This window comes from Motacilla alba, chromosome 18 (assembly GCF_015832195.1).
Source record: "Motacilla alba alba isolate MOTALB_02 chromosome 18, Motacilla_alba_V1.0_pri, whole genome shotgun sequence".
In the NCBI taxonomy this organism is placed as follows: domain Eukaryota; kingdom Metazoa; phylum Chordata; class Aves; order Passeriformes; family Motacillidae; genus Motacilla; species Motacilla alba.
The window spans coordinates 11,843,908-11,868,908 of NC_052033.1; the positions used below are offsets into that span (position 1 = coordinate 11,843,908).

The 25,001-nt window shown below is 59.1% G+C and overlaps 3 protein-coding genes across 6 annotated transcripts; all 3 read right to left on the bottom strand.

Moving 5' to 3' along the window:
• Positions 1-580: 580 nt before the first annotated feature.
• Positions 581-10,960, bottom strand: PCYT2 (phosphate cytidylyltransferase 2, ethanolamine). Of its 2 annotated transcripts, none has more exons than XM_038157043.1 (13): positions 10,875-10,960; positions 10,387-10,475; positions 9,469-9,630; positions 7,649-7,715; positions 7,090-7,174; positions 6,038-6,082; positions 4,648-4,786; positions 3,978-4,060; positions 3,719-3,796; positions 3,053-3,118; positions 2,754-2,819; positions 2,275-2,363; positions 581-1,638 (listed from the first exon to the last, which is right to left on the bottom strand). In XM_038157043.1, the coding sequence occupies exons 1-13, from the start codon at positions 10,958-10,960 to the stop codon at positions 1,548-1,550; spliced, it is 1,146 nt and encodes a 381-aa protein (XP_038012971.1). In that variant the 3' UTR covers positions 581-1,547. The 2 variants fall into 2 exon arrangements, with proteins under 2 accessions (XP_038012971.1, XP_038012972.1); XM_038157044.1 differs by lacking the exon at positions 10,875-10,960 and adding an exon at positions 10,646-10,801.
• On the bottom strand, positions 10,387-15,510 carry SIRT7 (sirtuin 7). The gene is given in 12 exon segments (XM_038157042.1): positions 10,387-10,475; positions 10,875-11,198; positions 11,200-11,209; positions 11,294-11,400; positions 11,522-11,602; positions 11,846-12,082; positions 12,546-12,644; positions 13,082-13,154; positions 13,251-13,321; positions 14,411-14,515; positions 15,138-15,275; positions 15,351-15,510. Coding segments are annotated over 11 exon segments (1,218 nt in total). The 5' UTR covers positions 15,447-15,510; the 3' UTR covers positions 10,387-10,475; positions 10,875-10,997.
• Positions 15,511-15,563: 53 nt separating this feature from the next.
• MAFG (MAF bZIP transcription factor G) lies at positions 15,564-23,090 on the bottom strand. Of its 3 annotated transcripts, none has more exons than XM_038157049.1 (3): positions 23,031-23,090; positions 19,390-19,451; positions 15,564-19,304 (listed from the first exon to the last, which is right to left on the bottom strand). In XM_038157049.1, the coding sequence occupies exons 2-3, from the start codon at positions 19,423-19,425 to the stop codon at positions 18,852-18,854; spliced, it is 489 nt and encodes a 162-aa protein (XP_038012977.1). In that variant the 5' UTR covers positions 19,426-19,451; positions 23,031-23,090; the 3' UTR covers positions 15,564-18,851. The 3 variants fall into 3 exon arrangements, with proteins under 3 accessions (XP_038012977.1, XP_038012979.1, XP_038012978.1); XM_038157051.1 differs by lacking the exon at positions 23,031-23,090 and adding an exon at positions 22,493-22,777; XM_038157050.1 differs by lacking the exon at positions 23,031-23,090 and adding an exon at positions 19,596-21,303.
• Positions 23,091-25,001: the final 1,911 nt, after the last annotated feature.

Below are 25,001 nucleotides of genomic sequence, written 5' to 3' on the forward strand. Positions count from 1 at the left end.
GCTGAGGCGCTGCGGCTGCTCAGGGGCCCAGCAGAACAAAATCCCTTGGGCTTGAGGCCAGCCGGGGCCGCAGGGCCCGCAGGGCTCGGGGGGCTCAGGGGGCTGTGGGCACGGGGCTCCTGTCCCTGTGTGCCCCCAGAGGCACCAGCTCTGGAGCAGGACACAGACCGGGGCGGGACCCGGGGCTGGCAGCTGCGCCCGGGCAGGGCCCCCTGCGCGGGTACCGGGGTCCCCTCCTCCTCCTCCCGGGTGAGGCCAGAGCAGCGCCCAGCCCGGCTGCAGCCCAGCCGTGGGCCCAGGGCCCTGCCTGGCCACCGTGGCTCCCCTGCCCACAGGAAAGGAGCCGAGGAGGGCCCCGGGGCCCCGGCTGCAGCTGTGACCCAGCGAGCTGCCCTGCTGCGCCGGCCAGAGCCCAGGAAGGGGCAGCAGCTGTGAGGGGCGGCTGCCCTGGGCTGAGGAGCTGCATTATGCAGTGTGAGTGTGGTGCTCCCCTCAGGAGCAGGGCTCTGGGGTGGCAGCACGTGGGCCCTGTGCCCCCCCCTCTGCCACCTGCGCTCCAGCCCCAAAAAGACCAACGCACAACTCTTCAACATTTTATTAATGATCAGCAACAAAAGTTTACAAGAGAGAGGAACCAGACACAGCCCGGAAGGAGCGTCTGGCACAGTGCAGTGAGCTGCTCAGGATACCCACCACGTATCCTGGAATGTAAGAGGCAAAAGGGGCTCACAGCTCAGGACCCTTCCTCGCAGCCCTGCACCTCCCCTCAGAGGCAGGCACGCTGCTTGTCAGCCACCAGAAAACACCCCTAACCCTGCACCTGGCCAGGTCCTGCCCTCAGGTAATCCATGGGGCGCAAGGTGGGCTCTGAGCACAGTCCACACGAGGCAGTTGCTGCCTGGGCCCAGGATCCCTCTGCCTGGTGTGGAGAAACGCCTGGACCCTGCAGCACAGGATTTGCCTTTATCCAGCTCAGCCCAGAGCAGCTCTGGCTGTGTGCAGGAGCTGAGGAGAGGCAGCACAGTGACCCCCAGAGCCCAGCACCAGCTCTGGCAGCCAGCCCCTGGCTCCTGAGCAAAAGCTGCAGGAGGAAGCACGGGAGCCCTGTCTTGTCCCCTCGGAAGCTGCTGTCACTGCCTGTCCCACCACCTCAGCACTGCCTGGCTGCCCTGGAACGCTGAGCCCAGCCAGGGCGAGGGCACGGGCAGCTCCTCCACTTTCCTCCTACTAAGAGCCAGAAATGGCAGAAGGTAAAAGCACATCAACATGTTAAAACATTAGTTATAATTAAAACCTTTTTGTTTTGTCAAATCTCCTCCTGGGAAAAGGGACAGGGACTGATTAACGGAGATAAAACTAGGCAACGGAATCCCAACTCGTTACGTCTGCATAATTAGTGCAGGAGGAGCTAGGACAGCAGAGGGTAGGACAGCACATCCTGCGTGCCAGCAGGGCTGCCCCCCTTTGGGGTCCTGTCCTGAAGAGCAGCTGCTCTGCCAGAGGCTGAGCTTGCAGCACGCTGTGGCTCACGCGTGTGGCTCGGCAGCCTAGTGCTTCTCCTCCTCCAGCCTTCTCATGGCCTCCAGCACAGCCAGCTCCTTTGCTTCTTTCTTCTGGTTGCGAGCCTCAAACTCCAGCCTGCAAATATCACACAACGCCCTAGTCACCCATACTGCTTGTAGACAAAAGCACCGGGAGCAGGGGAGCACTGCCTTCCACGCTGCTCAGTTCTGAGAGCACTTCAGAAACCCCCCGGGACCCCCAGAGCCTCTCCCAGAGCTTCCCACGGCTGCTGCCAGCGCTCTGCAGGCCTGGACTCCCACACTGGTCACACACCACTCCTTTCTCCCTCTCTGGAAGAAGCTGCTATTCCATTCTTGGGCCGTCCTGGGTGTTGTAACACCAAAATCAAATTTATCACTGATGTGAGCCAAGGTGCTGAAAGGGAAGGACTCAGGCACTCAGGCCTAAAAGACCAAAGCTCTGAAAGAAGCAACATGCCCTTTCCCCGGGACACAGCAGAGGAAATTTCTCATTAAAGGAGAAAAACCAATAAATGTGCAGTGCAGCACGTTCAGACACAGCAGAGTTCAGCTGTTCCCTGACTGGTACAATCACATTTGCAACCTGCCCAAACCGTGAAAGAGGAAGCCAAGCTTGCTGACTCTGTGCCTTCAGATAACACCTCCTCTCCCTGTCTGGTCCCATCCATCAGTCCCCAGACACTCCGGATGGAACAGTAGGTGACAGAACTGGGAGACAAAGAAATCCAACCTGTTCTTGATGATTCTCTGCACAATTAGATCTGTGGTGAGATTGCTGCCACTGTCCACCAGCTGGAAAATGCCACGTTGCTTTGGTTCCTGCAAACAGACACAGACAGGGCTGTGAGAACACCTGGCACCTGGCTGTGCAGCTCTGACAGCAACAGCTGAGCCGGGGCAGGGTGACAGGCAGGAGGCACAACAAACACCTGCTGAAAGCAAAGCTCCACAAACACGGGAGCTGCCCAGGACAGAGAGCAAAGCACACAGGATTTCTCGCTCTGCCATGAAGGCATCACCAACAGGCAGAGCAAAACAGTGCTTGGGAGAGCGGAGCTGCTGGGAACGATGTACTGACTGCTCCACGTAGCTGCCCTCAGGGGTGGGTGAAAAGCTGCCAAAGCCTCCTCTGCAGAACACCTTCTCAGTCCAGGAACACAACCAGAGCCAGGCTCTGGCCAAATGCTGACAAAGCAACTGGCACTTTACCTCATATGGATCAGAACCGTCCTTGTCTGGCACCACCTCAGTCATCCCATGGCAAACAAGCGCTACCTGAAGGAGGACACAAAAGTCACTGACAAGATCCAAAAGATGACAGGGACATTTCCTGCCAGTACCCACACTGAGCACAGCCTGGAGACCAGCAAAGCCACCCTCCTGCACAGCCTGGCAGCCCCAGTCTGAGCAGACTCCCTCCTTGCACCCTGTGCTGTGCTGCACCACTTTAGCTCCCCACACACATCACCCAGCAGCATCTTCGTGTCCACCCGTGTGCAAGGACTCACCCTGAAGTGATCCAGCAGATCAGCAGTGACAGCATAGGGAGCTCCAATCACCACCTCTGAGACATACTGAAAAAGGAACCAGGTAGAGTCCAGATTTGCAAAAAAACCCATCAAACAAAAACCCAAAACCCAACCCCAAGCCAGAAGCCAGCTGCTTCTTAAAGAGACCCGAGCAGGTCACCTGGCTACAGAGTCAGAAGTTCAAATAAGGGAACAGAGAAGTGGGTTCAGCAGCAACTGCTTGTCACACAACAGCTTTCTGTTCCTCTACAGGATGTCCTTTCTGTGCCTACAGAGCAAATCCAAACGTTAATTGCTCCAGGCACACATTTCTGGGGCTCCCCACGATTTTGTCCCAGGCATTCTGTCCCCTGCTGCAGGGAGCAGAGTTTTCTAGTGGCACGTGTCTGAGCACACAGCTCCCTCCGTGGCGTCCAGCCCTGGCACTGCCAGCAGAGCAGCTGGATGGGTCACCAGCTGGATCAGCCAGGATGGCACAAGAGCCCAGCAGAGCCTCCCAAGAGGATCAGCACCTCTGGCAGCCTCAAGTGATTCACCGTGTGTGTCCTCTCAGGGCACACCGAGGAACTCACGCCAGGTCACTGAGCACAAGTGAACACCCCCAGGCTCGGGGCAGTCCTGAAGAGTGCAGAGACACCCACTCACCCTGCAGGCCAGCACGCTGAGGGTTCTCTCGTGGATGTTCATGATGGGGTAGTTCTTCCCTTTGTAGCGATTCACCTCCTACGGCAAAGCACCAGGCAAGTCAGAAGGGACACAGAGCAACTCCTTCCCCTCCTGCTCTCTGCCAGAATGACATTCCTGCAGTGGTCAGCACATCCCTGTCCTGCCTGCGGGAGCACAGCCTGCCTGGCTCACACCACAGCCCCAAGCTGCTCTGCCGTGGGACAGGTTCTACACAGACCTGATCGAAATGCAGCCCAGCAATGATATAGGGCTTCTCTGCCAACTGGTGAACCTTCTCCAGGAAATCCACGTGACCAACATCTGCAGAGCTGTTTAAGGAACTGAAGCTCACATGGAAAATAGAGGAAGACAGAAATAGAGTCGCTCAAAAGCAACAGTGGGAGACAGGAATCCCTTGGGATTTTATTCCTGCACTACTTATTGCCTATTTCCAAGAACAGCTGCTGCCTCCCTGCTCAGGTTCCACTGGTTCTGGGCAAAAGCCAGAGACCTTTTCAGCTCTACCTTACATGGACTCAGCTTTTGCCTCTATCCATAATTTCTACTTGTCCCAGATGCTGTGGTACAAAGCCTCAAAGCCTGCCCCAGGAACAGCGTGTCACTCCAGGTGCTGTGGCAGCCAGTGTTCACCACAATCATCGGAGTGTTCAGAGTACCCATCTGCCTTCCTGAAATCCAACAGCCACAGATTGCTCCACACAGGAGCCATAGCTTCTTTCTCAGCATCCTGTGACTAAGAAACTGCCAGGAAGAACTCACTCCTGACTCCTCCCTCACGTGCAGCTGCAGAAAAGAAAAAAAAATGAGGCAAATACGCAGTCTGGTACCTCCCAACATGAGAACATCAGACAAAGAGCACTGGTGCAAGCAAAGGGAGTCAAGGATACGGAAGAGGTCGAAGGCTCCAGCCACGTAGATGATGGTGTCTCCTGGCTGTGGCTCTTTCCCCGACGCAAACTGGATGATCTTCTGGGATGTCTGCAGGAACTGCGAGACACCAGTCCAGGGACTGTGACCTTTGGGCCCCTGTGGAAACATACACCAGACACAGCTTCTTTTCAGGCCCTGTGAGGGGGTTTGGACAACACAGAGCACAGCGCTGGGCAATCTGCTCATCTGAATTTGCTGGCAACTGTAACAACTCCCAGCACCTTGGACTTCCTACATTCCTGGCATCGAGTGTTTAGATAGTTTTGCAAAAGCCCTTTATGCCCTGTCTAAATCATCAGCTCAGCAGACAGCTCGGGAGATGCCAAGAGGAAAGCTCAGGAAGGAGAAAGACAACAGGGCAGGTTTGAATTTCCATGAGAAGCAAGACGTGCTCGGGAGACAACACGAGACCAACCTGCGCCCTGCCAAGCCTCAGGGCACCTGTCTGGCCCCTCAGCTCTGGGACAGAGCTCGGTCCCCACCACGTGGCAGCTGTGCACACAGCCACAAGTCACCTGCTCTGCCACCCAAAGCTGCTCCACGGGACTTGGCAGGACACACACCCTGCAGCTGAGGCCAGAGCAGGCCTGCAAAGGGCAGCACGCAGACAGCTCAGCTGTCAGGGTCACCTAGGGTACCCAGTGCCCTCATCCATCCTACCCAGATCCAAGCCCCAGGAAACAGCCATGCTAGAGCAATATGCCCCAAAACACCTACTCTAAACCCCCTAAATAGTGGGGAACTAGGGATGGTTCAGACAGGTCCGCAAATCCCCTGTGAGTAACAAAGACTCGCTCAAGCTGCTGGTGCAGCTCATTAAGCAGGGACAATCCAGCTGCCCAGGAAATAAGCAGGGCTGGCTCTGCAGGAGCAGTGTGAGCCACAGGCTGGACCTGGCAGCTGCAACACCGAGAGGGCTGCGCTGCCCTCGAGCTCTGCAGCAGCGTGGCCACGCACCTGCTGTGCCCACACCTCCCCAGCCTAACACAGCACCTTCAAAACAACACAAGCACTGAGAGGAGCATCACAGAGGCCGTCCCCAGCCTGGAACCACGGGCACTTGGGAAGTGGCAGGAAGGAATTTACAAGCAAGGAAGGAGCCCAGCAGAGCAGGCTCAGAGGGGCAGCAGCCCTGTGGTCCCACTGAAGGACAGCTCATGCTGCCCTGTGCCACAGCTGCCCGCAACACCCACTGCAGGCGCTGCCACGTGGGGACAGCAGGCATCCACTGAGACATTACTGCTACACGTGGGAGGACACACAGGCCTGCAACAGGCCAGAAAGCACACTGGGAATCCTTCTCAGGCAGGACAACAACCAGACGTCCACGACCAGAACTCACATTACCTTCCCAAAGTTGTCAGTGTGCTTCCGATAGTCTAGGTCCTCATCCTGAAGGGAGATAAAGAGTCAAAATGTTTAAGCACTTGCACAGCTCATCCAACCAAGATATGCTTGTGTGTGGGAAGTGCTGGGAAGGCCAGGCTCAGCACGCCAGGGATGCGGGGCACTGAATGCTGACAAACTGGTTAATACCTAAACCAGAGTCGTGTCCCAGCACGAGTCAGAGGAAATGTGTCCTTATCTGATCCCAGCTAGGCACTGCCAGCAAAGGTGGTTCTTGCCCAACCTGCAGCCCCAAGAGTGCTGCACAGCTGCATCCTCCCTCAGCCCAGCAAGCCCCTGACAGGACAGGATCCCTTTTCCTGCCAAAGACCCTCACAAGAGGCAGGCTGCAGCAGCCTGCAGCAGCCAGCAGCACCGGGCAGATCTTGGTGTCAACTCCTGTGCTACAGCTAAGCCAATTTAACAGCTCAGCTCACCAAAACACCTCCCTCTGTCCCTCAGTTTGCCTGTGGGTCACTTGTTTCTGCAGTTATCCAGATTCTATTCACAGATTCCTCCATTACTCAGTAAATTCAACTCATTACCTGACATAAAACCACTGACTTTACTTTTCCCTGGTTAGGTTAGCTCCCAGCCAGAGAGGGAGCTGAGGAGACTCAAGAAAGGTCTGATTAGACTAGAGACAACAGAAGGCAGAAGCATGAAGCTCAGTGGGAAGGGAGAGGAGTTTCTAACTCTGGCAGCACCTGGCTGACAGATCAATGTGCCTGCACGGTGTTGTTTCACCCTGGGAGAAGCCATGGGCTTGCCTGCAGTTCCCCGACCGTTCCCGAGGCCCACGCTGATCGTGAGGCACCAGAGTCTGTCCCATCACAGTGTGATCTCAGACACGCTGAGGCAAACATGAGCAGCTTGTTCTGCTGCCACTGCCCGTTCTCCACGCACCTGGGAGCCAGGCCCAGGAGCTGCACTCCTCTGCTCCGTCCGGGGCAGCAGAGGGGAAGAGCTGTGCTGCCCTGTACTCGGCCTCCCCCCACAGCCCCCTGACTCACTATGTTGCTGTGATGAGCCTTAGTCATGAGCAGCATGCGGCCAACCAGGTCGGTGGTGGACACGCCTTGAGTGCGTTTGCATTCCCTGCAGGAGACAAGCAAAGGATGAAGCAGAAGCCACAGGAGCGAAGGCTCTGCCCTCCCACCATTGCCACAGGGACACCTGATAAATCCAAACCAGGGGCTGTCCTAAGGAAGCCTTCCTTCTCAAGAACAGTATTGATCTGCTGAGCCTCTGCATCATCCTCACGCTGCAGCAGCTGCCCGTGTGAACGCTTCCCTCACTCAGGCTTCCCACCAGAGCCAGCTCTCAGTGAGCCTTTAAAACCAGAACCAGCCTCTGCCAGGAACCAGAGAGCCCCACTGGGCAGGAATGTCTGCCCCACTTCCCTGAAGCCAAAATGCTGGCAGCAATTGAAGCTCTGACACACACAGCCAAATTCAGGTGTGACCTCAAGACTGGTATGTTCCATCTGACTTCCCTTCAAGGCACAAAGTCTAACCCTAACCCAGAAACTCTGCCCAAAACAAGATAAACAGGTGAGCAGCAAGAGGTTACCTGTATCGCCCTGCTGTCTTTACTTCCTCATAGGTGTCCTTGCCATCGATAGTTAAGGTGATGTCATCTGCAGAGAGAGAAAAGCCTCAGAACTGCACCCAGGCAGCAGCTGTGCAGGTCCCACACACCTGCAGCCAGGCTGGAACTCTGCAATCCCAATCCCTGTGCATCCACAGGGGACATGTCCTGTGCCCCATGAAGATGTCAGGGGTTTTTAAGACTACTGTGCCTGTGGAGACAAGGATATTTCTGGATACTAAACACCATCCCCCATCTGGGGCACTGCTGGGTGCCCTGCAGCAGCAGGCACAGCTGTTTATTGTCTGAATGGCAATAAACAAGCACTATCTGTATCAATGTTAAAAATGAACCCTTTTGCTCTTCTGGGACTGGTTTTAACCCTTGGCTTGTGTTAAAAGTTTTCAGCTAATGGAACAGTTAATCCAGTGGAAAGCTCTTCCTCTCAATGGCTGCACTCCCACAGTGACATCCAGGAGCCTCCTACAGAGGCCATTCTGGTTCATCTCTGGCACAGGGCTCCCAACTCCCTCTGCAGAAACACCTCTCATCCTTTCGGTGATGGTGCAAAGCCTTCACAAGCAAAAGCTAAGCTGGTTTCCCTCTGCCAAAACAGCCAGAGGGCAGCCCATGAGTGTGCCCACACAGCAGGGCGCCTCAGTCCTGCTCAGCTCTCCTAAAACCCCAGAGCCTCCCCTCAGAGCACAGGAGGCACACGCTGCCAGCACAGCCCGGCTTGCCAGGAGAGGCACAAACAGCAGGGCTGCTGTCACCTTCTCAGGCAAGCTCAGCTATTTCCAAACTCAGCTTTTGCACAAACTCAACCTGGCAAAACTGCCGGTGCAGGGTGTTGCTCAGAGAAGCACGGGATGATTGCAACAGCTCAGCAAGTGGCAGAGGGGACGAAGGCAAGCAGCTGGAGCAGGGGCCACGAGCTCTGCTCTGCTGTCACAACCCCTCACCACGCCCTGGAAGGGATCACGCACACCAAACACGTTCAGGGCAGGCAATGAAGTTAATGAGGAATTTGATAACCACACCATCCACGTGAAAAAAGAATATTTATTTTCTAAAGATTAAGATTTATTTACACTTTGTGAAATACTTGGCTTATCAACAGCAGGTGGCTGGGATCAGATGAGAGATACATGAAATGAGTGCAAAGACTACTCCTGGTCAAAGTAACAAAATTGCTTCAGAGGGGCAGGGAAGAAGGGCTGAGGCTTAATGAGCATTGGCAGCAGCCCAGGAAGGGACAGAGTCCCAGAGCAAGAACATTTCCTCAGAACACTGGTTCTCTTTAGCAACAGTACACCAGAAACTGTTCACACTAAGAACTAGGTCTCTGGCCACACAGTCAGCTGAGCCACTGAACAGCTTATCAGCTGGATAAAGAGAGAAGCTTTTCAGATCTAACCTTGTCCCAGGATAAGTAGAAATAAACACGGTAGCATTTCTGCATGCTTTCCTTTCAGTAGTGTTTTTCACACTTAAGTTTTGTAAATGGCTCTTCCCTTTGCACAAATTTCTGCTGGTGCTAAGGGCAACCTTGGGATAATTTTAAACAACACATTTCCCCTTTGTAAGAGAAACCCAAGGGCCCTGGCCACTCTCGAGATTCTGAGCACACTGACATGTTTCTCCAGCCCACCAGACCAGAAGCAGCTGTGCTGCCCAGGGCAGGTGTTGAGAAGGCAGAGGTGACATGCAGAGCACCCCTGCCCCTGCAGCCCCCGGGCAGCTCAGTTTGCAGCAGGGCACCTGGGGCCCACGCTGCACAGCCACTGCCCCAAACCACTCACCCCCATGCACGCAGAAGTCACAGCTGTACTTGTCCAGGGTTTCCAGCGTGGTGACATAAGGAGCTCCAGGAGCAATCTCATCCACCCACTTGATGGCCTGCACCATCTTGTACCTCTCCTCCTGCGTAAAGACGGGGGGGCCCTTGTGCTTGGCAATCTCCTCTGGGGGAGAAACAAATTTCCAGTTAGAAGCATGTCCTGCAGCTACAGTGACTCTCAGTCACTGCCCTCTCACTTCATGGGCAGATGAACTTCAGGCAGGCTTATCCTCAGATTTGGATCAGTCTGTGGTAGCAAAGGAAGCCCCAGATATAGATCAGAAAATATTTTGATTCGGTTGCATTTCCTAAACATTTAAAAAGGGCCCTGGAATCCACTCAGAGGACAAAAGGTCTCAGTGCTTCCCTGTACCTAGATACTTCTTCCTGAGGGGATGAGCTGGGCCTCCCAGGAGAAATTTCCCTCTTAAACAGTAACTTCATACTACACCTGGTTCATACTGGAAATCCTGCATCCATAACCCCATTTAAAACACATCTTCACATGCCAGAGCCTGTTTCTGGCACTTAACGTCCAGATGGCCTTGAAATGAGTTTTCTCCACCAGGTAAGCTGTTTTGAAATGTAAATTCTGCACCTCCTACCAGCAAAAGCAGACTGATTTTCAGCTGTTTCAACTGTTTTCATAGCACAGAACGCAGATTAACCCTCGGAGCCTGCAAGATCTGACCCGCCTAACCCTCAGTCCAAAAGTGTGGCAGGGGTAACTCCGCTCCCAGAGAAGGGACATCTTTCTCTTGGAGGCTACTGATCCCGGAGCAGACGCAGGATGCACCTGGCCCTGTCAGGGACGCCTGGGGCTAAAGCTGCTGGGCGATTTGAGGGGCTGCACGAGATGAATCCCGGTAGATCCTCTTACCGTCCGTGTGGACCCCAACGATCAGGTAATCGCCCATGGCCCGCGCCTGGCGCAGCTGGTTCGAGTGGCCATAGTGCACCATGTCATAGCTGCAGAGAGAAGGGCCGGGTCAGCCGGGGCGCGCCGGGAGGGCGGGCAGGCTGCCCCGGCTCCGGGGCTGAGGGTGTCTCCGCCGCCGGGCAGGGCCGTGCCGGTACGGGCCCGCAGCAGCGCTGCCCCCCCGGCGAGCCGGCCCCTCAGGCGCCGCTCCCGGCCGCACCTGCCCGGCAGGCACCGGAGCCCGGGGAGCGGCCCCGCCGCACCGACGCCGTTGAGCGGCCGAGCCCGCGGGCGCTGCGGGCCCCGGCCCGGCCCGGCCCCGCTCGCCCGGCGCCCCGAGGCCCGGCGCGTCCCGCCGCGCTGACAGAGGAGGCGGAGGCACAGCGTAGCCAACACGGTTTATTTCCGCGGCGCCGCGACATCGCCCGCCCCGCGCCCGCCCCACTCACCATCCGTCGCACCAGACGCGCACGGGCCGGTGGCCGCCGCCGCCCGCCGCGGCCCCGCCGCCGCCCGCCGCCCCGTTGCGCAGCATGGCCGCGCTGTCACCGGCGCCGCCCGCCCCGCCCCGCTCAGCGGCTCTTCCTGCGCCGGGCGCCCTTGGCGCAGCCGCGGCCGAGCCACCCCCCGGGCCGCCCGACCGCCGCCTCCGCCCGCTCCCGGGGCTGCTCCTGCTCCCGGGGCTCCTCCCGCTCCCGGGGCGGCGCCACGGCTTTCCGCGAGTGCGTGCCCTCCTCGCCGGGGCGCAGCGGCTCGGCCAGCGCGAAGATGGGGGTCCCGCGCCCTGCGGAGGGAAGGAGAGGGCGGCGGTGGGCGCTGGAGGCGGCCCCGGGCCGGGGCTCCACCGGACACGGCCCGCGCCGCTCACCGGTCGTAGCGCGGGATCTCCAGCCCCAGCTCCGCCATCAGCAGTCGCATCACGTCGTCGCAGCGGCCGTGCAGCTTCAGGGCGGCCAGGTCGTCCTTTGGGGTCCACTGCGAGCGAGAGCACAGCCGGCTGCAGGCGGCTCCCCGCGGCGGCAGCGGGGCTCCTGCCCCGGGCCCGCAGCCCCTCGGCCCGCACCTGGCCAAGCCAGCGCCGAGGGCTTTATCTCACCTGCAGGTTCACAATATACAGCTTGGGCCGGCGTGTGGGGGGCTTGCTCATGCACCAGAGCCGCGGGTATTTTTTCAAAACCTGCCACAAAGCACAGAGGATCAGCACAGCCACAGGCACACGCGGCCGTGAACCGTATCAGCGAGAGGAAAAGGAATGTATTACCAGGAGGGGAAAGAGGGAGGAAGAGAGACTATCACAGATGTTGGGCGAATCCTGACACCAGAGTTTACAGTTGTCTGTTTGGGAGGAGACTGCTCAGCACCAAGGTGTATCACCAAGAGGGAATGCTGCTAACAATCTTCACCGAGTCTCTAAAGTTACCTTTAAGCTGGAACCCAGACAAAGAATCACATCTGCTTTGCTTGCAGCTTCTGTTGCTGCTTCCCAGTTCAGGGGCTGTCTCAATGTCCCCTTCTCCCCAAAGTGGACGATTGTATCTCTCAACTGTGCCCCACACTTGTGGCACATCCTGCCCGTGTGGTGCCTGTGCAGGGCCGTGCGCTCCGTCACATCGAACACTCGCACGTACTCTCTGTTGGGTGTGCAGGAAGTGCAGACCTGGTGCAGGACAAAAGCAGAAACCCCGTCACACCGCCAGCCCGCCGCACGCCAGGAGCCAGCCTCTTCTCTTGCAAGAAAAGCGTTTTTGGGGACAACACAGAAGTTGCAGACAGCAGCATCGGGGATCTGATGCTAACTTGGAAACCCTCAAGGTTTTTTTTTTGAAAACCGGCCACAGGAGCCACAGGCAGCCTTTGGCTACGCGTGGGAGGGATTTCAGAGAAGGGCTGAGGAAGAGACGTCAGCAGCAAAAGGTTCCAGTACGTACAGGGGAAGAGCTGCAGAGCTGGGTTTGGCCCTTCCTAAGCAGTTCAGCCCAAACCCGATGGTCTGAAGGCAGGAACTGCACACGGGCCGAGCCCTTGCACCGATTCCTTCTGAGCTAGTGGCAGATCAAGGGTTCACACTCTCTTTCTGTGAGGCCCCTTAACGCTGACTTTCTCCTGCTCTGGCCACTCACCTCTATGTACATGTTCCCGTGCAGCTCAGATATTGCAGCTCGGGGTAACCCGCTCCGCAGGTGCAGCCCGTCACAGTTCTGAGACACCACGTGCTGCACCTTGAAGGGAACAAACACTGAGCTCCTGCAAACCACACAGGGGTCCCTCCAGGCAGGGGAGGCACGTGCCCCAGGCCGCAGCCACAGCCTGTACACCAGAGCAGGACCCACGGGAAGGGCGTGGTGAACGGACCTTTGTGAAAGCTAAATGGGACCCTCCTCCTGCCAAACAGAACATTTACAGGCTGATCTGTGACCAGCTCCCCAGACCAGCCTCACCAGGGACAAATACAGCATCTAAAGAAAAGGCACCGGGGGAACACCTGCCAGAGCTGGAGCCTGCAGCTGACCGAGGAAGGCTTGGACACATTTTCCTACATAGATGTGCAGCCACTGGAGCCAAAAACGTAGTCAGGCAATATTCTCTGACTACCCCCTGCTGGGTTTACCACTCTTAGGCAGAGGAACATGAGTGAGGCGAGGTAAAAATATCTTACCAGGTTGTGCTTGTGCAGGCAGGCAATGCTCATATGAGTGAGTGTGGGCTCTGCCTCACTCAGGTCTGCAGCCCTGACAAGAAGCAAGGGGGGGAAAAAAAGTTGGAATTGCCATGAACCTATTCCAGTATCAGCTTTCTATCCCAGAGCTCAGAATCTGGCTCCTCACCTGATGCTCCTGCCCTTCTGCAGCAGTGTCCAAATGCCATTGGGGCCTCTGTAGTCTGGGATCGAAGCCGCCTGCCAGCAGGAGAGAACAGCAGGCCTGGCTTGTCACAGCTGTGGTGCACAAGCACAGCCAGGCCACCCAGGACAGCCACCGACACCTGCAGCCACCGCTGCTTCTCCATTCACCCCGAGCTTTCCAGCACAACTGTTCCCTGAACACAGGGAAACCTCCTCATCTGTTTCTCTCTTCTACATTTCAGCTCTCGTCTTCACTTCTAGTGTTAGCTTTCTCCAATTTTATGATTATGGAATCCCTCCAGAACTCTTTTTCATCCTTGGTACTTCCCATTTCGCTACACAGAACTCCATTCTTGAGCCTTTTCTTATTTTGCCCAGGCTCTGGTTCTGGCGCGTCACACGCAGCGTCTCCAGTGAAGGTGCAGGTGACACGAGCAGCCAGCCCCTGCCCTGAGTCACGCTCCATTCCAGCACAGAATGGAGGGACAGAGCTCACACAAAGGACACATGACACGTTAGAACAGGCAGAACCAGACTGCTGCTCTGCCCCAGGCTTCTGCAACAAAACAATTCTCAAACTGCTGTTTATAAATTCCAACGATCCCCAGCTGCCTCTGCATGTCTGATAGCACACACAGCATTCCTGAGCTCACTGGCCTGAGGTTTTACACCAAGTCATGGAGGAGACACAAGTGAAGCAAGAGCAGTGTCCTGTTGCTCAGGCCGTGCCTCCTGCAGCTGCAGGATCTGCGGGGCAGCAGCAACGACCCCGGGGATGCAGCCTGGAAACTGCAGGGCCTCGTGCCACACGTGCTGTGCTGACTCCAGAGCAGGGCCAGCCCACACAGCAGCCCTGCAGGGCCCGGCTGCTGCCCCAGGCACCCTGCTGACCCCAGAGCCCCAGGCACCGTGCTGACCCCAGCTGCTGCCCCAGGCGCCCTGCTGACCCCAGCTGCTGCCCCAGGCACCCTGCTGACCCCAGCTGCTGCCCCAGGCACTGTGCTGACCCCAGCTGCTGCCCCAGGCACCGTGCTGACCCCAGCTGCTGCCCCAGGCGCCCTGCTGACCCCAGCTGCTGCCCCAGGCGCCCTGCTGACCCCAGCTGCTGCCCCAGGCACCCTGCTGCCCCCAGTGCCCACGCACCGTGCTGATCCCAGCGCCCGTGTAGATGACCAGGTGCCTGGCGCCGCGCACGGCCGCCGCCAGCTCTGCCACCTTCCTGGTCAGCTCCTCTGGCTCGTCACACACCTGCAAAACACAGCGCAGCAGGTTCTCACTGCCCCACCGAGCCACAGAGAGCGGGCGTCTCCCCAGAGCTGTGAGGATGGGCCTGGGCCAAGCAGGAAAAGCAACGCAAACACGACATCAACAGCGATTTCCAAATGAATGGACATGGGCATTGTTCACGGGAGGATCACGGAAAAAAGCTTCCTGGAGACCAGACGGGCAGTGCCGGGGGGCAGACGCGTTCCGGTGCTGGGGCGCCGCGGCTGCAGAGCTCGGCAGCAGCCAGCCAGCCTGCAGCCTCCGCCGCGCCTCTCGGCGGCCGGGGCCGCTCCCCGCCACCCCCGGCAGGCTTCCCCCGCTCCCCGCCACCCCCGGCAGGCTTCCCCCCGCTCCCCGGCAGGCTTCCCCCGCTCCCCGCCACCCCCGGCAGGCTTCCCCCGCTCCCCGCCACCCCCGGCACGGCTTCCCCCCGCTCCCCGGCAGGCTTCCCCCGCTCCCCCGCCACCCCCGGCAGGCTTCCCCCCGCTCCCTGCCATCCCGGGCAGGCTTCCCGCCGCTCCCTGCCATCCCGGGCAGGCTTCCCGCCGCTCCCTGCCATCCCGGGCAGGCTTCCCGCCGCTCCCGCCGCCGCCCCGCCGCCCACCTCCTCCTGCCGCCGCCGCAGCCGCTCGCGCCGCTTGCGGCGCCGCTCCAGCTCCCTGACGATGTCCTCGCTCTCGCTCAGCACCTGGCACTCCTCGGGGCTCCGCTCCGCCGGCGGCTTCCTCCAGATGCGGGATACCTGCCCGGTGCACACGCGTGGTCACGGCGGCCCGCGGCGGCCAGGTGGAGCGGGTCGGGCCGCGTCGTACCGTACCTGTCTGCGGCGGTCCCGCTGCTCCTCCTGCTGCAGGATCTCGGCGCGCGCGGCCGCTTTCCGCTCGGAGCGGCTCAGGCTGCCGCCCGCCGCCATCGCCCCGGCCCCGCCGCGGCTTCCGCCTTCCGGCCGCAGCGCGCGCGCGCCGCTTCCGGGCCCCGCCCCCCGCGCGGCAGCGCCCCCGCGCGGCCCCCCAAGGACGCGCAGGCGGCGGCTGTTGAAGCGCTTTATTGTCACACAGGCGGCGGACACTGTACAGAATAAATAACGGCAATAACTTAGCAATAAATACCGCCTGCGCCGAGCCCGGAGCCCTCTGGGTCACCCTCCTGTCCGCCAGCCCCGGCTCCGGCCGGGAGCGGCTGTACACAATTCACAATACACAAAGCCCGGGGGCTGGCGCAGGACCCCTCCCCGAGGGCCCGGAACGGCACCGGGAAAAGGAGAAAGGGAACACGACACCCTTCACAGCAGAAAACCAAACGGACGAGCACCTCAGGAACAAGAACTGTCACACTCCAGAACACTATACACGAGAGAGGGGTCGGCGTGACGGCTCCGGCACGGGGCGCCTGGCACGGGCACGGGCAGGACACGGCGGCCCGGGGCAGGACACTGCTCGGACACTGCGGAAACACATCACCCGGTCCTACAGTGCACTGAGAACTAAAGCAAAGCACAGGCAAGCGACGCTCGGGGCGCCGCGGCCTCGCCGGGAGCAGCGCGGCAGGCAGAGCTGGCTCGGCAGCCCTCAGCCCTCAGCCCGGGCCGGCACCCGCTCCTCCCCACACGGCTCCTCGTCCACGCTCGGGCCGGGGCAAGCGCGGGGCTGAGGAGGGACGGCCGGTGCCCGGGCACGGCTCAGCCCCGGGGCACGGCCGCCCCCGGCAGGGCCTGCTCGCTCCGGGACACCGAGCGCCGCAGAATAAAAGCCCTCCGTGGCTGCAGGGCTGCCCATCGCACCGGCTGAGCTGCTGGGGCTCTCCTCACAGCAGAGCTCCGGCTGTGGAACCCAGACCCGGAGCAGCCCCATGCACACCCTGCCTGCTCAGCTGTGTCCAAGGGCTCGGGCTGGCTCAGTCTCAGCCCGGGCCTAAGAGGGACAGGGCTGGGAATGACACCCCAGGACAACTGGATGCCTGTGTGCTCTGCAAAATCTCACTTCTTCCAGTCACCACACAAGCAGCTGGAAGACCAGAGCCTGCTGAGTGCTGTGCAGTGTGTGGCCTGCGTGGCGAATGGCTGGAAGTGGCACATCGGACACTTCAGAGAAGAGAAGAGTGAGTCCAGGGCCAGAAGGGGGAAATCTGGAGGCAGTGTTCTAACCTGCTCCTCCTTTGGGAAGTCTACCTGGAAAAGCATCCCTAGCAACTCCCTAAACTCCCTATCAATCAACCAGCCCTATCAATCAGAGCAATCCTATCTCCTCCAGCAGGAAATCCCCTGCTCCTCTCCTGCCACACTGCAGCTTTTCTCGGGCTGACTGCTCCTCTGCTCAGGGCACAGCAGTATCGGTTCAGCAGTCAGAAACATCCCCAAAACCTGTCCAGGACAGCTGTACCTCGCCGCGAGACTGTGGCTTCACTCGTGTCATCCCTATCTGCCCCCTCCACTCAGATAATCAGCAGCCAGATCACATGGGCTTCCCCCTCATGTCCTGCTTCTCTAAAACTCAGTAAAATCAGCTCAAATCCTGGGGAAGGGGAGAGGGCAGTCAAAGCGTTTGTGGAAACGGAGCCTGGCCACAAACAGCTTCTCACAGCTGTGAGTCTGAGCACTCTCCTCAAAGCCCTGGGCAGAAGCCACCCTGGGAAGGACAGTGATGCTGCCACAGCTCACTGGCCAGCAATGTGTAGACACCAGGGGCCAGCCTGTCCCATGCTGCCCCTCTTGTTGCAGACTTGCCCCTCTTGTTCAGGTGAGCCATGAGCACAACACAAGTTCTGACCACAGGACCTAATTCCAGAGCTAAATCCCATCAGTCTTCTCCTAAGCCTGGACAAGTGTCCCTCACGTTACTTTGACAGGTTTGCTGCAGGAGGAAGAGTGCAGCGTTCTTCCTCTCCAGATAAGCAAGCTAAGCTGGCGTTGGCTGAGCAGGAGCTGCCTGTGCTGCCCCGCACACCTCGGGGCAGGCGTCGCTGCCTCGCCGCACCAGCCAGCCATCCTTTCTTCAAAAACAGCAGCACCCTTGCCTGCGCACCAGAACCCTTCTGGAGAACTCAGAGAGATTCCAATTCAGTCTCTCAGCCGAGTTTAGGGAAAACGACAACAGTGTGAAATGACAGCACATGGCAAAGGCACCAGCACACCACAGCGCCGCACAAGAGCTCGGGGAGTAGAGCGCCCAACACGAGGGGACACGACAGAAACTAGCAAGGTAAAGAATAAGTCACTTTTGGTACAATTGCAAAAAGATATCAAACAGGACTTGCCTCTTTTTTGTCTTTTTCTAAGTTTTATAAATAAAGTCTGATAACTCTTTATAAAAACTAACCTCAGAGCCACAAACAGTTTGCGGGAGGTTCATGAGAAACTTTAAAATTATTTCTTTATTAACTTTTAACTAGCAAAGTCTCTGAGAATATTTCCCCACTCATATGGTCAAATATTCTCGCCTTCTCAGGTAAAAAAGCTGACTATAAATACGCTCTCTCTTCTGTCCAATTTTAAACTTAGATAATTTAATAATTCTTAAAATGATGTTTCTCTCTTTAAATAAAGGGCTATTTAACCACATAAACTGGTCGTGTAAACCATCACACTAGAGACACTTGATACCCTCAAAACACGGGAACAACTAGTGATTTTGGTCTTGTTCAGTGCAACACATTAGGCACAAAACCGGCCTGCAGCCAACACAGCACCGCTGCTGCCTCCTTCCCTGCGGGGCCCCGGAGCACAGCGGCAGGACACGGCAGCGCCGAGCCCCAGCACTGCCCTGCACACAGCCAACGGCACGGACGTCTGAGGGAAACCCACGGCTAGGGCACAGAGGCACGCCTAGAAAGGAATAAAACCTATGACACAGAACACCCCAACTGTAACTACAGGTACCAAAGGAGACAAAAGCAGCAGGTTCAGGCGCTGAGATGCACCACCTGGAAGAGTCATGAAATAAAGCCTTTGGAAGTGACCGAAAATTAGGGTTCCCAGCCCCTAGGAAGAAAGCTTTCCTCGGGCCACTCCTCCACCCTTCTCTCAGCCACGCTGCACAGATTTTCTTTGGGTAGAAAACCAAAATCTCACAGTCTGTCCCCAGGGCACCCGAGGGCTACGGACTGCTGGGTGGGAAGCTCTGTCTGCACAGGACAAGGGATGCATCACCACTGCTCATACCAATCTGGACACAACAAAATAAACTGGAGCGATCAGCAGGCCAGTCCTGGGCCAAGTCAAAGGAACCCGGACCCATGTGGGGAGGGCTTGTGCTTTGGGGATTCCAGGCTGGTTTTGTGCCTAACTGCCCTGCACAGACAAGCTCAGGCAACGCTCGCTTCACTAAGACCGGGCGTCCGTTTTGGATTTCACTATTGTGATGACACTAGTGGTAGCAACCTTGCCGGGGACGAGGGGCCCCATACTGGAAGTGAGAGGCCCCCGGGCAGGGGTCACGGGGCTCCGGGCCACGGTTCTGGCGAAGTTCTGGAGAGCCTCGTATTTGGAGCGGAGAGCATCAAGTTCCATTTTCATGCTGGCGTTCTCTGAGGCCAGCTTCTCCACTTCTTGCTGCAGCTCTGCCTTCTGCTTCTCCAGTTCCTCCTTCTGGGTGACGCGTTTCACTCTGCAGCTGGCGGCGTAGCCCCGGTTCTTCAGCGTGCGCCGGCGCTGCTTCAGCTGGATGATCTCCTCCTTCGACAGGCCCCGCAGATGCTGGTTCAGCTCTCGCACAGACATGGTCACCAGCTCCTCATCTGTCAGGCTGGTCCCATTCTCGCCTGGCTCCCTCTTCACCTGGGGGAGAAGGCAGCACACGCTTGTGAAACCCGAGGTGGATGCCGACACCCATCCCGCGCCTTCCCTCCACCCGCCGCGGTACCTTCAAGGCCTTGTTTCCTTTGTTGGGGGTCGTCATAACACGACAGCCTTGGCAGCTGGGTTCTGGAAGGGAAGGAAGGTGAAATTAGCACCTGGGACACAGCAGAGCCCACGGCATTCCTCTGGCAGGGTCCAGCAGCAACGCCCCGTGGTGCTCCACATGCTGGCCCCTGCTGCAGAACGGGCAGCCAGCTGAGCTGGACTCACAGTGAGCAGACTGTCCCTGAGCAGAAACTGCTGCCCTTCCACACCTCTGCTCCCACAGAGACTTTGTGGCAATGCTGGTTTTTTGTTTATGGTGGGGGAAATTAAAGAACTAGGAGGAGTCAGAACACATGGAAGCCACATTTTTAAAAATAGCCTTGCAAGCAGCAGGCAGGGTCCAGAGAATGGTTGCTCCAGGCCAGTCATGCTGACTCAGCAGGCTGCCACTCTGCACCACTCGCTCCCAGCCTCGTCCTTGTCACTCCCAAGCAGAGCAGGTTGCCTTAACACACCCTTCCAACAGGTGCCCAAGCACAGCCCAGGGGCTCCCCAGTCCTACCAGACTCCAGATGTTCCCAAGGATGATTCAGAAAGACATAACCCTGAGCACGGGGTACAGGGCAAGCCTTGGACACTCTGGAATTCCATCACAAATTTGGGCTGATGCCTCAGCAGCCTTCACCTCTCCCAGTCATGCAAAACTGACCCCAGTTGTAGGTCTTTTCTATGAGAAAGTCCCTGTCAATCCCTGCCATGCCAGGGCCCAGAAACACCTTCTTCCTCCTTATCTTAAGAGCCAAGGTGTGCTCACGAGAAAACAAAGATTAAAGGTGCCAAAAAACAGAGCAGAGCAGACTCCTTCCCTGCCATGGAAGACAAGACTTCAGAACTGGTAAGAGCAATTCCCAGGCCTGCTTTACAGAGACTTACACCCAGGCTCCTGCTTCTTTCCCCACTTACCTCCTCCCCTCAGGCCTTTCAGTTCAGACTGCTACTGCTGCCCAAGGAATTGATGCACACAGATACTCCCTGACAGACACGGCTGTGCCTCAAACAGCCCAAACTGCACTCCCCTCTCAGCCCAGACTGCCCCCACACAGCCCTGGCCAGGATTCCTGTGCAGCCCACAGGTGCCTCTGCCCCGTTCATCTCACAGGGGTGCCAAACAACAATTTTGTTCGCCCCTGCCTTACTCCCAGCAGGACTCATGTCCAGTTACAGACCAGAACCAAACGCACACATCAGCAAATGTGGCTTAATGCTCTTTCAGCAGCTGTGGCACAGGCTCCCTCCAGTGCATCCACGACCTACGGGAGGTGAACAGGACTAGCAGTGCCCAGAACACCAGCAAAGCTATTCCTGAAGCCTGCAGCCTGCCAGGAGCCAGGCTATTTATATATACCTAGAGGACAATGCTCCTTCCAACAAGATATCTGCTACACCAAACCACACTGGCACAGCCACGGTCATCTGCTGCCCAAGGAAGGCAGCTGCAGTGGGGCAGGACAGGCAGCATACAAGCAACTGCTGCACAAAATCAATTTTTCCCTCCTTCCCAGACCGCTGTTTACTCCTGTTCCTGCCTGGTAAACAACATGTCTGCTGGGAAAAGGGGAGAGGAAAGGGAATAGCTGGAGAGACCAACGTGCCTGCCCCTGCAGCACTTCCGTGCCCCATCCTCCTGCAAGTGCAAGGAGTCAAGGGCAGGTTCGGTCAGTAGGACCACAGGAATTTGCCTGCCCTGTGGCACTAAGGAACTTACAGCTGCCTGGCCAGCACACAGGCTGCCTTCATTAGGGCAGACCCAAAATGAAACAAACAGGGCACACGCACGCTGCATCGGGCAGGGCACTGGGAAGAGTGCTCCTCAGCAGGCTGGGGAACGGCTGCCAGAGCGGGACACGGCAGAGGCAGCTACTCGCTCCTGCCTCTGCACGCTCCAACACAACGCCCTCTCAGGCACGAGCCTCTCTCAACAGCCTGAGAGAGAGCTGCAACAGGATCTCCCCAAAAGCCTGGTGATCCCTGCTCTCCAAGGTGCAGCAACACGTAAGGCAGTCAGCAGAATGGAAAGAACAACCCAAAGAGTTTCCTGCATCCCATTTTAACCGGGCTGTTTGGCAGCTCACAAAGAGAACACCCAGAGAATGGGCGACATAGCAGAGACCAAACTTCACCTTACTCTCCAGACTGCTGATGGATCAGCTTTTGATAGCTTCCTGAAGAAAGATCACACTGAAAAGTGCCAAACACTGTGGCTGCAATGAAGAAACTGCAGCCTCGACACATTTCCCCAGAGCTCAAAAGGCCTGAACTCAGCACAAGCACAGCCAATTCTCCCCTCAGCTCAGCGGCAGCACACGGGAACTGACAGCACCACGCGTGATCCAGCACGGGCCCGTCTCCACGCTCCTGGTGCAGAACCCTGCCACGAGCCCATGTAAACACGGTGAGGTCTGCTCCAGTGTGGGCAGAGCAAGGGCTGCGCTCCCCCAGGGGCTGCACGGCCCCAGCAGGCACAGGAGTGTGGTCTGTCAGCAGCGACGGGGCACACCGCACAGAAACACTCGCTCCCAGTGTGGATTTCATACTCTGTTTATTTGCTTGCTGGCAAATTGGCTCACACAGTCTCATCCAATGACTCCCCAAATCACCTGCGTAGCAAAGACAGTGCCTCCTGTGTTCCCCACCCTGGGGGTGCCCTGGTGAGGTCATCCAACCCTGAGCACTTCCACAGCAATTTTTTCCTCAAGGAATCTGCCCACCCAGCTGGTTTTAGCTCTGCTCACACTGCCGAAGCAAAGGGCCAGCTCCGGGAGGCTCCCTCCCACCCTCGGCAGTGCCCTCCCCCGACCACACAGCTCACATATCCCGGGCAGCCGGAGACGTGCCCAGCGCGGACAGCGGGACCGAGCCGTGACAGCACAGACGGACACGGCCCCTGCGTGCCGGTCAGACAGTGCAGTCCCGCGGGAGCCCGCTCCGCTCGGGGGCCGCCCGGCCCCGGGCAGCCCCTGCGGGGCAGAACCTCCGCCCGCACGGCCGCGGGCACCGAGCGGCCCGAGGCAAGGCAGGGGCTGCGGGCAGCGGGGCTGCCTCCGCCCTGGATGGCTCCTCACCCTCCCGGCCCTGCCATGCTCGGGAGAAGAATGACAGACCACGGCGAACACCCGCGGCGGGAGGGGGGCGCCGAGGCCCCGCCGGGGCCAGGTCGCAGCCGCACCGGCGGAGCGCAGCGCCCGGAGGTGCGGCGGGGTGGAGGGGGGCAGGCTCGGCCCGAGGGCAGCCGGTCCGCAACACGATCGGGGCGCTCGGGGCCGCGGGAGGGAGGGGCCGGCGGCGGCCGCGCTGCCCGCGGGCGGGGCGGGCGGCGGCGGGCGGGCCCCGGGCCAGCGCCCCGCGCACCTGTTGCTCGCCCGCCGAGCGGGGCCGGGCGCGCCGGGGCGGGGCGGCGCGGGGGCCGGGCGGGCGCGGCCCCGGAGCCCCGCCGTGAGTCAGCGATGGCGGCGCCGTCAGGCACCCGCCGACCTCGCGGCGGCCCCGCCACCATCCCGGGGCCCGCCGTGCCCGCCCCGCCCCGGCCCGCCCCCGGGGACCGGCCCGCCCCGCCCCGCCGGTGCCAGCGCCGCGCCCGCCCTCGCTGCCGGTGGCGCTCACCTCCTGCCGGGGCCGCCGGGCCGGGCCGGGCCGGGCGGGGCGGGGAGGCCGCGCTGGGAGGGACCGGGACTCACGAGCCGCCGCCGCCGCCGCCGCTCGCGGACTGTCACGTGATATTTGGGTCACGTGGCTCCATTCATGAAGCCCCGGCGCAACCGCCCCGGGCCTTAAGGGGGCCGCGCTCGGGGCACCGGGGCACCGGCACCGCGCCCGCCCCGCCCCGCCCCGCCGCGCCCCAGCTCCCGGCCCGGCGAGCGCTGCCGCTCCACCGAGCTGCCGGGTCGGCCGCGGATCAGCTCCCGCCAGCTCTGGCAGCGGCCGCCGGCCGGTGTCCCCGCCGCGCATCGCGCGGGGCAGCGCGCGCAGCCCCTCCGCCCGCACCGGCGGGCCCGGGCTCCGGCGGCTCCGCGCTCCCTGTGCTCCCGCAGTCCCTCGCAGCCCCGGCGCTGCCCTGCCCGCTCCTCTGCGCGGGACCGCGGCTCTCCCAGCTCCCGCCGGGCTCGCTGCAGGCGTGTTCCCAGCCCTTTTGCTCCGACCTGGGGCCCATGGCACCGACACCGGCGCCTGCCGATTGCTGCCGTGCTACCGGCAAAGCAGCGAGGACAAGATGAGCGCACCCGAGAAGGGCGAGGGGCGAGCGCAAGGTGCAGCGGTGCCGGTGGGCAGACGGGTTAAGGAGAGCCGTGCCCCGCAGGAGCCGCGGGGCTTGGGGGGCCCGGATCCAGCAGCAGCACCGCCGCTCTCTGCCCTTGCCAGGGAAAGTGACCGCAAGCCTTGCAGGGCTCTTGTAGCCCCTGATGGGCCGGGCTGCCATCGGCCGTGGTGGCCAGCTCAGTCACAGGTCTGCAACCATCTGGGAAGTTGATCTACAGCTCTGTCTCTCCGGGAGTACCCAGGGGCATCCCCTACGTCTCCCTGCAGAGGGGCTGAAGCTCAGGTATTCACTCCACATGCCACTTTTTCAGCCAAGTGGGAACTTTCCACAACACTCCCTTGCATTTTGCATCAGGCAGTGCTTCATCCATCGGACTTCCAGCTTGGCCTGTCTGCACAGGTATTGCAGATCCTGAGCAGGAAAGAGAGGAACACCCAAGGACTCCTTGCCAGTGGCAAGGGATACCCCCAGCCAAAACAGCTGGCATTAGCCACAGCTCTCATCAGAGACAGTTTTTTATGTAAAGAGGGAAGAGGAGTGACCATCTGTCACACCTACAGGGTCATACCTTGCTGGCAGCCAAAAGCCTAACACTAAAAATACTTTACCATCACCAGCACCTCAGACAGCAGGAAATGTGAAAGCTCAGAACCCCTCCACTGCCGAAGCACCCGAGCAAGGCCGGCAGTAAAGGAGGGGCAGTGAGAGGCCACTGTTCCCCAAACCAGACTGAGCGAGAGGAGGGGCAGCCCCCAGAGAGAAAAGGAGCACGGTCCCATGTTCACGCCACACGTCTCTCTGAGGGGTGGGAGATCAGGCAGAGGCACCTGGTCTGTTCCAAGAGGTGATTCTGGCCCAGCCCCTGATGCACCATGCAGCGTGGTGTTTGTGGGGCAGCGTCTGCTCCGGCCAGTGACAGGACATAACCTCTGACAGCAGATGCAAGATGGGGCCAGAGAGGATTCGACATTTGAAACCAAAAGTTCTGAAACAGCTTTAAAAAATCTTGTTAAAAAAATTTCTGCATGGGACACCACAAACACTGCTTGAGTCCTGGAAGTACCCAAGACTTCTGGACAAATGATTTCCTTGACAAAGCTCTGGTGAGAGTATCACCCCCGCCCAAGGAAACACCAGTGCCAGGGACAGCTCACCAACCCCACTTCAGGTTAAAGACCCTCTGCTACAGCTGCTGCAAGCCACAAGCCTGCTACAGGGGATACCAACATGCTGAGGGAGCGTTTTTCCTTGGACAAAAGAGAAATAACACAGAGAGCACTGAGGGCTGTGGCTTAGGAATGGTATTCCCTGTATTA

Bases quoted from the DNA above. Each gene is read 5' to 3' on its own strand.
- PCYT2 (XM_038157043.1), bottom strand. From the start codon at position 10,960: ATGCTGCGCAACGGGGCGGCGGGCGGCGGCGGGGCCGCGGCGGGCGGC. The intron at 3,797-3,977 runs GTCTGTGTAGAA...GCTTTGCCGTAG, and splicing joins CTGGGCTGCATTTCGATCAG to GAGGTGAATCGCTACAAAGG. The intron at 2,820-3,052 runs GTGAGTCCTTGC...GTCCTCCTTCAG, and splicing joins ATCTGCTGGATCACTTCAGG to GTAGCGCTTGTTTGCCATGG.
- MAFG (XM_038157049.1), bottom strand. From the start codon at position 19,425: ATGACGACCCCCAACAAAGGAAACAAGGCCTTGAAG. The intron at 19,305-19,389 runs GTACCGCGGCGG...CTTCTCCCCCAG, and splicing joins AAGGAAACAAGGCCTTGAAG to GTGAAGAGGGAGCCAGGCGA.